Here is a 12,246-nt window from a genome sequence, read left to right on the forward strand (position 1 = left end):
TCTGTCATTGTTTCTTGGTAGGACCTGGTGGTGAGGAAGCCTTTGAACCAGTTGAGAACTGGGCCTCTGATTCCAAAGTATTCTAACAGGTGTAGTAATATTCCGTGGTCTACCATGTTGAAGGCACTAGACATGTCAAATTGTAGTACGAGTATGTTTTTACCGGTTGCAGTTGTTTTTTTGAATGAGTTCATTGCAGATACAAGTACACAGTTTCAGTGCTGTGATTTGATTTGATCTAAATCCTGATTGAGACTCATGTAGAATTGAGTGTTTGGTTAGGTATTCCGTGAGTTGTTTCGTTACTATGCCCTCCATCAGTTTTGTTATGAGTGGGATAGAAGCGACTGGTCGGTAATTTGTTAGGTCCATTGTGCTTTTCTTGGCATCTTTTGGTAGTGGTGTAAGAAGGATATTTCCTTTGTCCGTGGGGAAGAGACCATTTAGGAGTCTGTAATTTACTTGGTTCGTGAGGTCTTTTTTGAATTGTTTGGGGGCAGCTTTTAATAGGCTGATAGGGCAGATGTCAAGGTTGCATTGAGATTTGGCTTATTTTCCGAGCCAGTGTGTGAGTTCATCTAATGAAATCAAGTCAAAGTTGGTCCATGATCGGTCAGCTGGATATTCCCCAGGTTTCGGGTCTAAGCATTCAAGGATGCTTGTGTACTCAGTGGTATTGTTTGGTATCATGATTTATGATTTTTTCCTTGAAATAGTTCGCTAGGTTAGTTGCTGATGGGGTTTCTGTACTGTTTGAGGTGACCAGTGTGGTATTTAGGAGATTGTTTACAAGTGAGAAGAGTTTATGCGTGTCCTTGTAGTTTGGTTCTATTTTAGTTCTGTAGTGTGTTCTTTTGGTTTGTCTGATTTTGTATTTGTATTTTCTTTGCGACTGTTTCCATTCTTTGAATGTGTGTTCGTCTTTTTTTTTCTCCAAGCTCTTTCTAGTCTTCTAACCTGTGTTTTTAGTTCTTTCAGCTCTTCGTTGAACCAAGGGATTGAGCTATTCCTATGTGAGGTTCTAGTTTGGAGTGGTGCTATCTTGTCTAGAACTGTTCTGCATCTGTTGTCCCATTCTTGTAAGAATTGGGGTGAGTCTGTAGTTGTCGCCCATTCGTCGGTGTATATTTGTTGCCAAAAGTTTAGAGGATCTATCTTGCCTCTTGTAGTATATGTTCTTTTTTCTTGTTTTTGTTGTTTCACTTTTGTTTTCCAAAGGAGGGAAGTGTTTGCCTTGTAGTGGTCTGACCATGGAATGGCTGTCCACTTTGTGTCTTTTATTCTGATGTTCACTTCTGATGAAAATTTGTGGGTTATGATATCTAATGTATGTCCTTTCTTGTGGGTGGGTTGCATGTTAGGCCAGTGGATCTCCCAGGGTTGAAGGAATTCCTGGCATTCGTGTACATTGTTTGTGTTAATATCTTCCAGATGAAGGTTGATGTCTCCTGCTATAAGAATGTTTTGGGAAGACAGGTATGTGTTTGATATGAAGTCCTTGAAGTGTGTCTGGGCATCTTGCCATTTGGCCGGGGGTCTGTAAAATAGGATTATGTTTAGTTGGTCATGCAGGTTGGGGTGGTTGATTCTGACTGAGGCTACTTCGAGTTGGGGGATGATAGATTCCGCTGTTGTTGTGACTGTAAATTGGGCTTTATAAATTATAGCTAATCCTCCGCCTCTTTTTCCTTCTCTTGTCCAATGGGTGATTTTGTACCCTGGTGGGCAAAGCTCTAGGATTATTGGGTCTTTGGAGTTATGAATCCAAGTTTCATTAATGAGAAGGAAGTCAAGGTGATCTGCCATTATCCAATCAGTTATCGTTGTGGTTTTTTCGATTACTGATCTGGCATTGGAGTAGCCTATTTGTATTAATTAGTATTGCTCCCTTGAGTTCGGTTTTGTGGTGATTTTTATCAGTTGTCTGTTTCCTTGATATGAGGATTCGGTGCTTTCTCTTTTTGTCATCCCTTGTTGATGTCTATAGGTGTTAGGATTGTTGTGGACCTTGTTGTTGTTTTGGGAGGGCATGATTAGTGCGTGTGTGGTTTGTAGGTTGTGAGGTTGTTATTATGTGTGTCGTGGATCGTCTGTGCGTGTAAGAGTAGGATGAGACAGTAGATGGTTAGGGTTATTTTGCTGGGTTGCATATCAGCCATAGGGATACTGCCATAGGGTAGTCCAGCACCAGCAATTCCCAACAGGTCTCTATGTAGCTCCGTCCAACTGCTATTCCTGTATGTCCAAAGCAAGCATGCAGCCCGCAAGCAGGAAGAATAGCAAAAATCCTGGCAGCAAACAAGAAAAGTGGCACAGATCCTAGCAACAATCAGGCAAGCAAATGCAAATGTGGTAAATGCATAGGAGCAGCAAGATAGGAGTGTAACAAGTACAGCATATTCTTCCTTTTTATACTTTAATAAAAAGATTCAAATATAAAATCATAAGTGTTTGAGGCTTCTGCAGATGAGGACAGAGGCCACGGGGATGGGGCGGGGAGAAGACAGGGATGGAGATAGAACCCACATGGACAGGGACAAACTTTGTCCCCCATGTCATTCTCTACCCAGCACTTCAGATAGCACTGGGGTGTTTAGAGGGAATTTTTGTGATACCATATCACCAAAAAACCATAGAGAGGGGATTAAAAACTGGTTGAAGGATAGGAAACAGAGAGTGGGGTTAAATGGGCAGTATTCACAATGGAGAAGGGTAGTTAGTGGGGTTCCTCAGGAGTCTGTGCTAGGACTACTGCCTTTAAATATATTTATAAAGGATTTAGAGATGGGAGTAACTAGCGAGGTAATTAAATTTGCTGATGAGACAAACCGCCTTATAATCGAAAGAGAAAGACGCCCATATTGCGACCCAAATCGGGAGATGGGCGTCCGTTTCCCGTGGGCGCCCAAATCAGTATAATTGAAACCTGATTTTTGGCGTCCTCAACTGCAGTCCGTCACGGAGACTAACAAAGATCACGGGGGCGTGTCGAAGGTGTGGCGAAGACGGGACTGGGATGTGGTTATCGGCCGAGGAGAGATGGGCGTCTTTAGCTGATAATAGAAAAAAGAAGGGCGTTTTTGATGAGAATTTGGTCCGCTTTATTTGGACCCTTTTTTTTCAGGTCCAAGTCCCAAAAAAGTGCCCCAACTGACCAGATGACCACTGGAGGTAATCGGGGATCACCTCCCCTGACTCCCCCAGTGGTCACTAACCACCTCCCACCAAAAAAAACCCACTTTACAAACTTATTTTTGCCAGCCTGTATGCCAGCCTCAAATGCCGTACCCACCTCCATGACAGCAGAATGTGTTCTATCCTCTGACAGCCTTTCCCTGGTTCTGATGTGGGTCTCGGGTGAGTGTGACACCTTTTCTGTTAAGGGCACTGCAGAGTCACATCAGCAATGCATTGTGGTGGGTGTAGGGTAGTGGGCTCCGTGATTCCACTAGCTTGGTAGTTGGTAGGCTCTACTCCCATGGTGCTTTTCCCTCTGCTTACTGGGTCAGAGTGTGCCCTGTTTTGTTTCTGGTAGTCCATGAGGTAGTGGCCATTTGTGTAAGACAGACACTTTTAGATCCCTTTCATGTGCTAGCCACGTTACAGCACTTAGTTCTTACCATGAATGTTGCTGAAAGAGGGCACTGTACACCATTCTGCCAGCTCGGACCTACTGCTAATCTCAGTACCAGCGAGACTTGTTGCCAGTGGGGCACAACCTCTGATCTACAGTTAACTGTGAGTAAAGGTGCTTATTCAAATAAAGGATGTTTTCAGCGAGATTAGTCTTCAGGTGTCAACTGCTGTGCCAAGGTTATACACCAGCAACAAGCCACAAGTCCTGTCCCTGGAGCACTTTTAGTGGGTATTGCAGTGCACTTCAGGCAGGCAGACCCAGGCCCATCCCCCCCCCCCCACCCATAACACTTATGGTGGTAAATGGGAGGCCTCTAAAACCCACTGTACCCCTTCACCCCTAAGAGCTATGGTAGTGTTGTACATTTGTCCCTCCCACGACCAAATGGCTTGGATTGGGACGTTTCTGAGCTGGGCGTTTTTAGTTTCCATTATCGCAAAAAAAAACAAAAACGCCCATCTCAGAAAGGACCAAATCCATGGCATTTGGTCCGTCCAAACCGTATTTTCGAAACGAAAGATGGACGCCCATCTTTTTCGATAATATGGTCTGTCCCGCCTCTTCACATACCCGTTCTCGGACATAGACGCCCATGGAGATGGGTGTTCGCGTTCAATTATGCCCCTCAAAGTTATTCAAAGTCGTTAACTCGCGACAGGATTGTGAAAAATTACAGAAGGACCTTACGAGACTGGGAGACTGGGCGGCTAAATGGCAGATGACATTTAATGTGATTAAGTGCAAGGTGATGCATGTGGGAAAAAAGAACCCAAATTATAGCTACGCCATGCAAGGTTCCACGTTAGGAGTTACGGACCAAGAAAGGGATCCGGGTGTCGTCGATAATACACTGAAACCTTCTGCTCAGCGTGCTGCTGCGGCTAGGAAAGCGAATAGAATGTTGGGTATTATTAGGAAAGGTATGGAAAACAGGTGTGAGGATGTTATAATGCCATTGTATCGCTCCATGGTGCGACCGCACCTTGAGTATTGTGTTCAATTCTGGTCACCGCATCTCAAGAAAGATATAGTAGAATTAGAAAAGGTGCAGCGAAAGGCGACTAAAATGATAGCGGGGATGGGACGACTTCCCTATGAAGAAAGACTAAGGAGGCTAGGGCTTTTCAGCTTGGAGAATGATAGAGGTATATAAAATAATGAGTGGAGTGGAACAGGTGGATGTGAAGCGTCTGTTCATGCTTTCCAAAAATACTAGGACTAGGGGGCATGCGATGAAACTACAGTGTAGTAAATTTAAAACAAATCGGAGAAAAGTTTTCACCCAATGCATAATTAAACTCTGGAATTCGTTGCCGGTGAATGTGGTGAAGGCAGTTAGCTTGGCAGAGTTTAAAAAGGGGTTAGATGGTTTCCTAAAGGACAAGTCCATAAACCACTACTAAATGGACTTGGAAAAAAATCCACAATTCCAGGAATAACATGTATAGAATGTTTGTACGTTTGGGAAGCTTGCCAGGTGCCCTTGGCCTGGATTGGCCACTGTCGTAGACGGGATGCTGGGCTCGATGGACCCTTGGTCTTTTCCCAGTGTGGCATTACTTATGTACTTATGATTTACGTTTAACAGCAGCTACTAAACGTGTAAATCCATTTGAATATTGGCTCAATAGTCGTTCATGCTTTTTTCAGTCTTTCAAAGACACACAGAATTAAACTCTTTTAAAGCACAATTTAAGCCCTGCTCACAGCAGCAGAGCCAGCTTCTGCTATCAGCTCTCCTTCTGGATCACTTAGTAGGTGTAAATATATGTGACTACTTATAGCTGGATTTATGCAGACTAAAAAGTAGGCTTGTAGAGCACTAGTTCACTACCCTACTCAGATTTTTCCCCATAGGAAAAAACACTAAACTGCACTCTGCAGGAATTGGCTGCTGGTCTCCTCTTTTAACAGATAGGTGCTTTCATAAGCAAGTGCTTTCCTGGGCTTTTACTAGCAGCGAGAAAAAATTTAAGGACAACTTCTTAGAAAGCCTTTGGCTTGTCATTCCAATATATCAGGGCAATATGAATTTTGGTGTACAAAATAAAACAGAATCTTGGCTTACCTTGAAGAGTTCATAGTCCTTCGGGCGGGAGTCCCTCCGGGACAGGTGTTTCCACTTAATCCGAAACATGGTGTGTTCTTCATCTACCCAGTATAACCCTTCATATTTGTTACTGTCAATCTGTTGAATCAACCAGGGTAAGAAGCGTGGCCGTGGGTATCCTCTGAAATCAGAAACCAGCAGGAAATAGAGCTTAATACTCTTCCCGTGTATAAGAACATAAGCCATACTGGAACAGATGGAAGGTCCTTCAAGCCCAGTATCCTGTTTCCAACAGTGGCAGTCCAGGTCACAAGTACCTGGCAAGATCCCAAACCAGTAAAACATATTTTGTTGCTTTTTTTGGAAAGCAGTGGATTTTTCCTAAATCATCTTAATAATGGCTTATGGACTTTTTTTTTAGGAAATTACCCAAACCTTTTTTTTTAAATCTGCTAAGCTAACTGCTTTAACCACATTCTCTGGAAACAAATGCCAGAATTTTCTCCTGTTTGTTTTAAATTTATCACTTAGTAGCTTCATTGTGTGGCTCCTAGTCCTAGTATTTTTGAAAAGAGTAAACAAGCGATTCATGTCTACGTCCCTATGTGTTTTATTTAGAATATGGTTTTATATAGGAAATGAAAAAGATCAGTTTGTATCATTGGGTTATTTAATAAAGTATGATGTCTGAATGTGTTCCATAGAGTTGGGAATTTAAGCATACTGGAGTTATACAGTAGCTGCATTATAAAATGCAGTTGTAATGGATCTGCCTCGTAAACCATTAAGGGGCCCTTTTACAAAGGCGTGTAAGGGCCTACATGTGTCCAGCATATGCCAAATTGGCATTACCATCTGGCTACCACGTGCCCCGGATGGTAATTCTGAATTTGGTGAGCGCCAAAAACACATGGTAGAAAATATTTTCTATTTTCTACCCTGGGGCACCTGCCCAGCGGTAAACAGCAGTATTTAAACAACTCTATCGTATCTCCCATCTCCCACCTTTCTTCCCAAGTATACATATTGAAATCTAAGTCTGTCCCCATTCACTTTATGACAAAGACCACTGACCATTTTATTTATTTATTTATTTGGATTTTGCTCACACCTTTTTCAGTAGTAGCTCAAGGTGAGTTACATTGAGGTACACTGAGTATTAACCATCCTCTAGTCTTGACTGACTCCATCCTGTTTGTATCTTTTGTAGGTGTGGTCTCCAGAACTGTACACAGTACTCTAAATGAGGTCTCACCACAGACTTATAAAGAGGCATTATCACCTTTTGTTTCCTGCTGGCCATTTCTCTTCCTATACCCCCAAGTATCCTTCTAGCTTTCACAGTTGTTTTTTTGTACCAGTTAGGCCACCTTAAGATCATCACGTACAATCACACCCAAGTCCTGTTCCTCTTTCATGCACAAAAATATTTCACCCCCTAAACCATACCATTCTCTCATTATTTTGCAGCCCACATGTGTTACGTTCCTCACCTGGTGCCAGGCCTGCGCGGCCGATTCGCCGGCGAGTCGTGGTCCGGCGAAGATAGCCGGCCATCTTAGTGCTGGTTAGCTTCAGGAAGGCAGGAGGGTCTGTTTCTGTTTCCTATTTCTGGGAGCCGTCATCTGGGTTGGATCAATGGCTGCAGCCATCTTGGATAGATCAGGCCCTGGGAAGCCATCTTGGAGTAACGAGGTCAGGAAAGAAGCCCATATTTGGATGTAGGCATCTCTGCTGATGGGGCAGCCATCTTGAATCAGCTGCACATGTTTGAGAGTGATTTCAACACTATTTAAAGCCCTGCTTCCAGCCCTTCGTTGCTTTGGCCTCAATTGTGTTTGAGGTCCACGCCAGTGCTCCTTATCTTCAGTTCCTGTGTTCCAGACCTCGCTTGTTTTGCTGCCTGCCTTGACCTTGGACTGTTTTTGCCTACTCTTTGCTCTACGGATTTACCTGGCTTTTGGGCTGTGTCTGTTTGCCTGCCTGCCTGTCTGGTCAGTGGTCGTGCAACCCCGCTGGTTCCAGAAGTCCTGGGGGCTCAACTCCCAGGGAATGGCAGTCGCTCCCCAGGTGAAGCTAGGGGTTATCTGGCTGCCTGACCGAGTGCGGTGTCACTCCATCCTAGCCGTGCTCAGTCGGGGCACAAGGGCTCACATTCCTCCAGTCATAACATGAATGACCCTGCATTTTTTTAAGCATTTAACCTCAGCTGCCAGATTCTGGACCTTTCATCAAGCTTCACCAGTTTCCTCCTGATGTTATACACACCATCAGGGTCATCTACTTTATTGCAGATTTTGGTATCATCTGCAAAGAGGCAAATCTTGTCAGAGCCCTTTGGCAGTATTGCTTATATAAATGTGAAAAAGAACAAGCCCAAGAACCGAACTTTGCACCACACTACTAATAGCATCCCTTTCCTCAGAGTGAGCTCCATTTATCACTAACCTCTGTCGCCTCCCTTTCCATTAGTTCCTAACCCAGTTAGTCACTTTAGGGGGTCATACTAAGGGCACTCAATTTATTTATTAGTTGTCTATGTCGAACAGTGTTAAAGGCTTTGCTAAAATCTAAATATGCTCTCCCTCAACCAACTGTCTGGTCACCCAAAGAAAGTAATCAGATTTGTCTGACAAGACCTGTAGTGAAACCATGTTGCCTCTGGTCCTGCAATCTACTGGGTTCCATAAATCTCTCTATTTTAGGAGCATTTCTATTAATTTACTTACCACAGACTAAGATCCACCCTTCTCCAATTTTCTGGGACAACTCCCAACACTAGTGAAAAGGTCAGATAGCAGAACCACCATAATTTCCCCAGGTTCCTTTATTAGCCTCTGATGCAGTGCTTCCCAAACCTGGTCCTGGAGGCACCCCAGCCAGACAGGTTTTTAGGATATCCACAATGAATATTCATGAGAGATATTTGAATGCAAAACGCCAACCAGCCCCATCACTTTGTCTAACTTTAGCCAGCTCCTCACAATTTGAAAATTATTCAGGATCTACCACACTTCCATTCCTATTTGTGTGTTTATCTTCTGCACTCATACTCCCGGCCCGTCATCTGTTATCACAAACCAGAAATATTTGTTAAGCAACTCCACCTTTATCGGCTTCTACCTATTCCTCCCCTTTGCCCTTGAGCCTCACAATGTCACTTGTATACTTCCTCCTATCACTAACATATCTAAAAAATGTTTTGCCTCCTTATTTTACTGTATTGGATATTTTTTTCTTCCATTCGCATCGTTGCTTTCCTGACTACTTTACCAGTTTCTCGTAGCTTTCAAGATATTGTCTGACAGCTAGCTGAATGGACAGCACAAACTTCTTATTCTTTCCAACCCAATGAAATTTGAAAAGAATTACACAAAAACGGATCCAGAATCATGTCTGTCTGTCTGGGGTTAAATAAAAAAAAATGTAACAGAATGGGACAAAACTTGGAATGTTGGAAAAATGAGTGAAAAGAGAGCATGTTTGAAAATGGGCAGATTGGACTGGGGTTTCCAGAGAAATAAGCCTGCCCAAAAAATGGCCAACGCATTTTTATGGGAGAAATAGGTCCAGCTTCTGCAGCATAGAAGCGTATACGCAGTGATAGAAATTGCCTATCCTCAGTTCTCTACCCTCCTAGCCCCCTTCCCCAACCTCATCTCATCTGCCAAATACTCCTCCTGGAACAGACTCCTACCCCCTAAACTGCCTCATCCCCAAAACTACTGCCCATAACTGTACCATCACACCCAATCTTTCCTCATCCCCTAAACAACCCACCTGCAATTTCCCATCCCTCAAAACTACCCCAACTGCCCCCTCACCATTCAAACCATCACCACACCCATAACTACCCCCGCAACTGCTCTTACCTCCCATACTCACCTCCTGAAACTACTTCCAACCTCACAGATACCCCACGTAAAATACAGCACACAAACAATACATGAACATGCATGGCACATACAACAGAGAGACAACCAGAGAAGTATGGAAGGGATGTAGGACAAAACAAATGAAATTCCAGAGGTTGATTGTAGTAAAAAGTGTTTATTGAAAAACTAGATAACGTAGGCTCAACACAGTCTGTGTTTCGGCAAAAATATGCCTGCTTTAGGAGTTGAATATCTACATGTTCAAATGTATAAATACAAAAGATGTATAAAAAAAAACATTAAAAAAATGTGTAGTATAATATACACATACACACACAGGGATTGTAAATAGTTCCATATCCGGGCTGCATTTTTAGTTAATCTGTACATGTGTCATTTTCTTTGTTAATTCTACTGTGCAAACTATTAACTGAATCAGTTTCTTTTTGGTTGCTCTGTGTACTGCCATATATATGTTGCCACATGCAATGCCAGACTGAGGCACTGACAAACTGCATATATTTTGGGTCCATGTGTTTTGGGAGGCACTCTGAAATGTGCTCCAGATTCAAAAGGCTAGGATTGACAACTGCTGGCTTTTTTTTCAGGATCCAAAAACCTTTTTGCATAAATGTTCAGCGCTACAAGAATGACTAATGCATCTGGATATTTTTCCAGAGTTTAGAAAAACTTCAGGGTTGATATTCAGACCACAGGAGGGAGCCTGGATATTCAATGGCAGGCCATTTCTGGTGACCAGAATTGAATATCCAGTTTTAAAGTTAACCAGCGATGTTTATTTATTACATTTGTACCCCGCGCTTTCCCACACATGGCAGGCTCAATGCGGCTTACATAGTAACAATATAAATAATTACAAAGTTGTAAGAAGAATATAGTCTGTGGTAAACGCAAAACTAATGGGGTTAATGGAAAGTAAGTTAAACATAGGAGGAATTGGGTTCAGAAGGAAAAGAGCGTTGGGAGGTAGGCGTAGAAAGATGGAAAGGAATGGATATGGGGTAGTAGAAAGGTTATTCAAAGATAACAGGTTAAGTTCAAACTGGCTATTCCAGCTATTTACGCAGCCCAATGTGGCCATCTAAAATAGCCGGCTATGCACTGAATATTTGGGGATAACCAGCTATATCACGTGATATAGCCGGTTATCTCTTAGCTGCTAACAGGGAATATTCAGCAGGGGACAGTTATCCCCCGCTGAATATCGTTGGATAGCCAGTTAAGTGACATTTAACTGACCAGGTCCTGTTCTTGGCTGGTTAAATGGTTCTGAATATCAGGGGGTATGTATCTACAGTCCTCCCCGCCTGCTTCCAGTGTGAATGACAGCAGAGACAGTGGGTAGGAACCAGCAAATTGGTGGGGGTGAACGAGAAATGAGGCCCCTCCAAAAATGCTTCAATATATTTCTGCGGGAGAAGCAGTTTCAACAGCTCCAGCACACATACTATACACTAATTCACTGTAAAGCAGCATTATGAAATTTCATCAAACTGCTCTCCCCATCAAAGACATAGAAAAGCCAACACAGACATTGATACAAAGTGCACAATCATATCCATGCATGCACACATACATACGAACAAAGAAAAATCAAACCATACAGAGAGATATACCATACAATGCAAGACAAAACATACATACAAGCAACAGTTCAAAATGCAGATGTGTGCACAAATGCACGCACACACACACAGAGGATAGAGAGAATTCCATGAGACATGCTCTGCATGCTCTCCCTACTTATTTTATGTTATAACTTGATCAGCTGTAATAGCAATAGTTCCAGTAATGAAAGAAAAGTAAACTGTAACAACCAAGGCTGTAAAAGGCAGAAGATGAACAAAGACCTAAACACACCTCTGGAAACATCTCTTCACATTCCAGTGAATAAGCACACTGTGAAAGAATGTACACACTTAACTCTTAAAACGAAGACATTTTCAGACAGACAGTCAATTTATCCAAGTAAATTACTATTTATGCAGATAAATGGCTTTGAAAATCAACTCCTTAGTAGGGCTGATATACTGTGATAAACTGTGCTAAGCTTAGATCTGAGACCCCCCCCTGACCTAAAGCACCCAGATTGCAGGGTCCTTATTCAAGAATCCCTGTATTCTGGCATTCTAAGCCAGGTACCCACCCTTTCACCAACCTTACCCCACCAACTTAACTAAGCACTTACCCCACCCCCATCTACTCACTAACCCACTCCCCAACCCATCTAACCAAACCTTCACCAACCTGTCAATCTACCCAAACCAGTTATCTACCCAAGCCCACAAACAACCTACTCCTCAAACAAACAACTTCCCTGTTTACCTACATATTTTTAACCACCTGACATACCAATCAACTCACTCCTTGCAACCACTTGCCCCTCCCCACTCATCTGCCTACCTTAGGGGACAGGGGGTGGGATACATTTTAAAATCAGAGTGCTCCGGGGGCAGGCCGCAAATAGCTTAAGAGGATTACTACACCGCTGCGGCCATATGGAAACTTCTTTTGCAGGTACACAGGGAGGGTGGTAGGGATTGACAGGCTGAATCCGCAGGCTGGTGGAGGGAGAGAGGGAAGGAAGGGAGAAAGGGAACAGTTTTGAACTCCAAAGGTAGGAGGGAGACAGAGGTGCTTTCCCAAGTGAGGGCCTCATAGAT

General features: G+C 43.1%; 1 protein-coding gene across 3 annotated transcripts in view; it reads right to left on the reverse strand.

The window, feature by feature from the left end:
• The window catches only part of IRF7 (interferon regulatory factor 7), a 118,503-nt gene that overhangs the window by 86,554 nt on the left and 19,703 nt on the right, over nucleotides 1–12,246 (reverse strand). For all 3 annotated transcript variants that reach the window (XM_030201290.1, XM_030201289.1, XM_030201291.1), the window contains exon 3: nucleotides 5,706–5,868. In XM_030201290.1, the coding sequence (XP_030057150.1) occupies nucleotides 5,706–5,868 (163 nt within the window). The remainder of the gene's footprint in view (nucleotides 1–5,705; nucleotides 5,869–12,246) is intronic.

Source organism: Microcaecilia unicolor, chromosome 4, assembly GCF_901765095.1.
Source record: "Microcaecilia unicolor chromosome 4, aMicUni1.1, whole genome shotgun sequence".
NCBI lineage: Eukaryota > Metazoa > Chordata > Amphibia > Gymnophiona > Siphonopidae > Microcaecilia > Microcaecilia unicolor.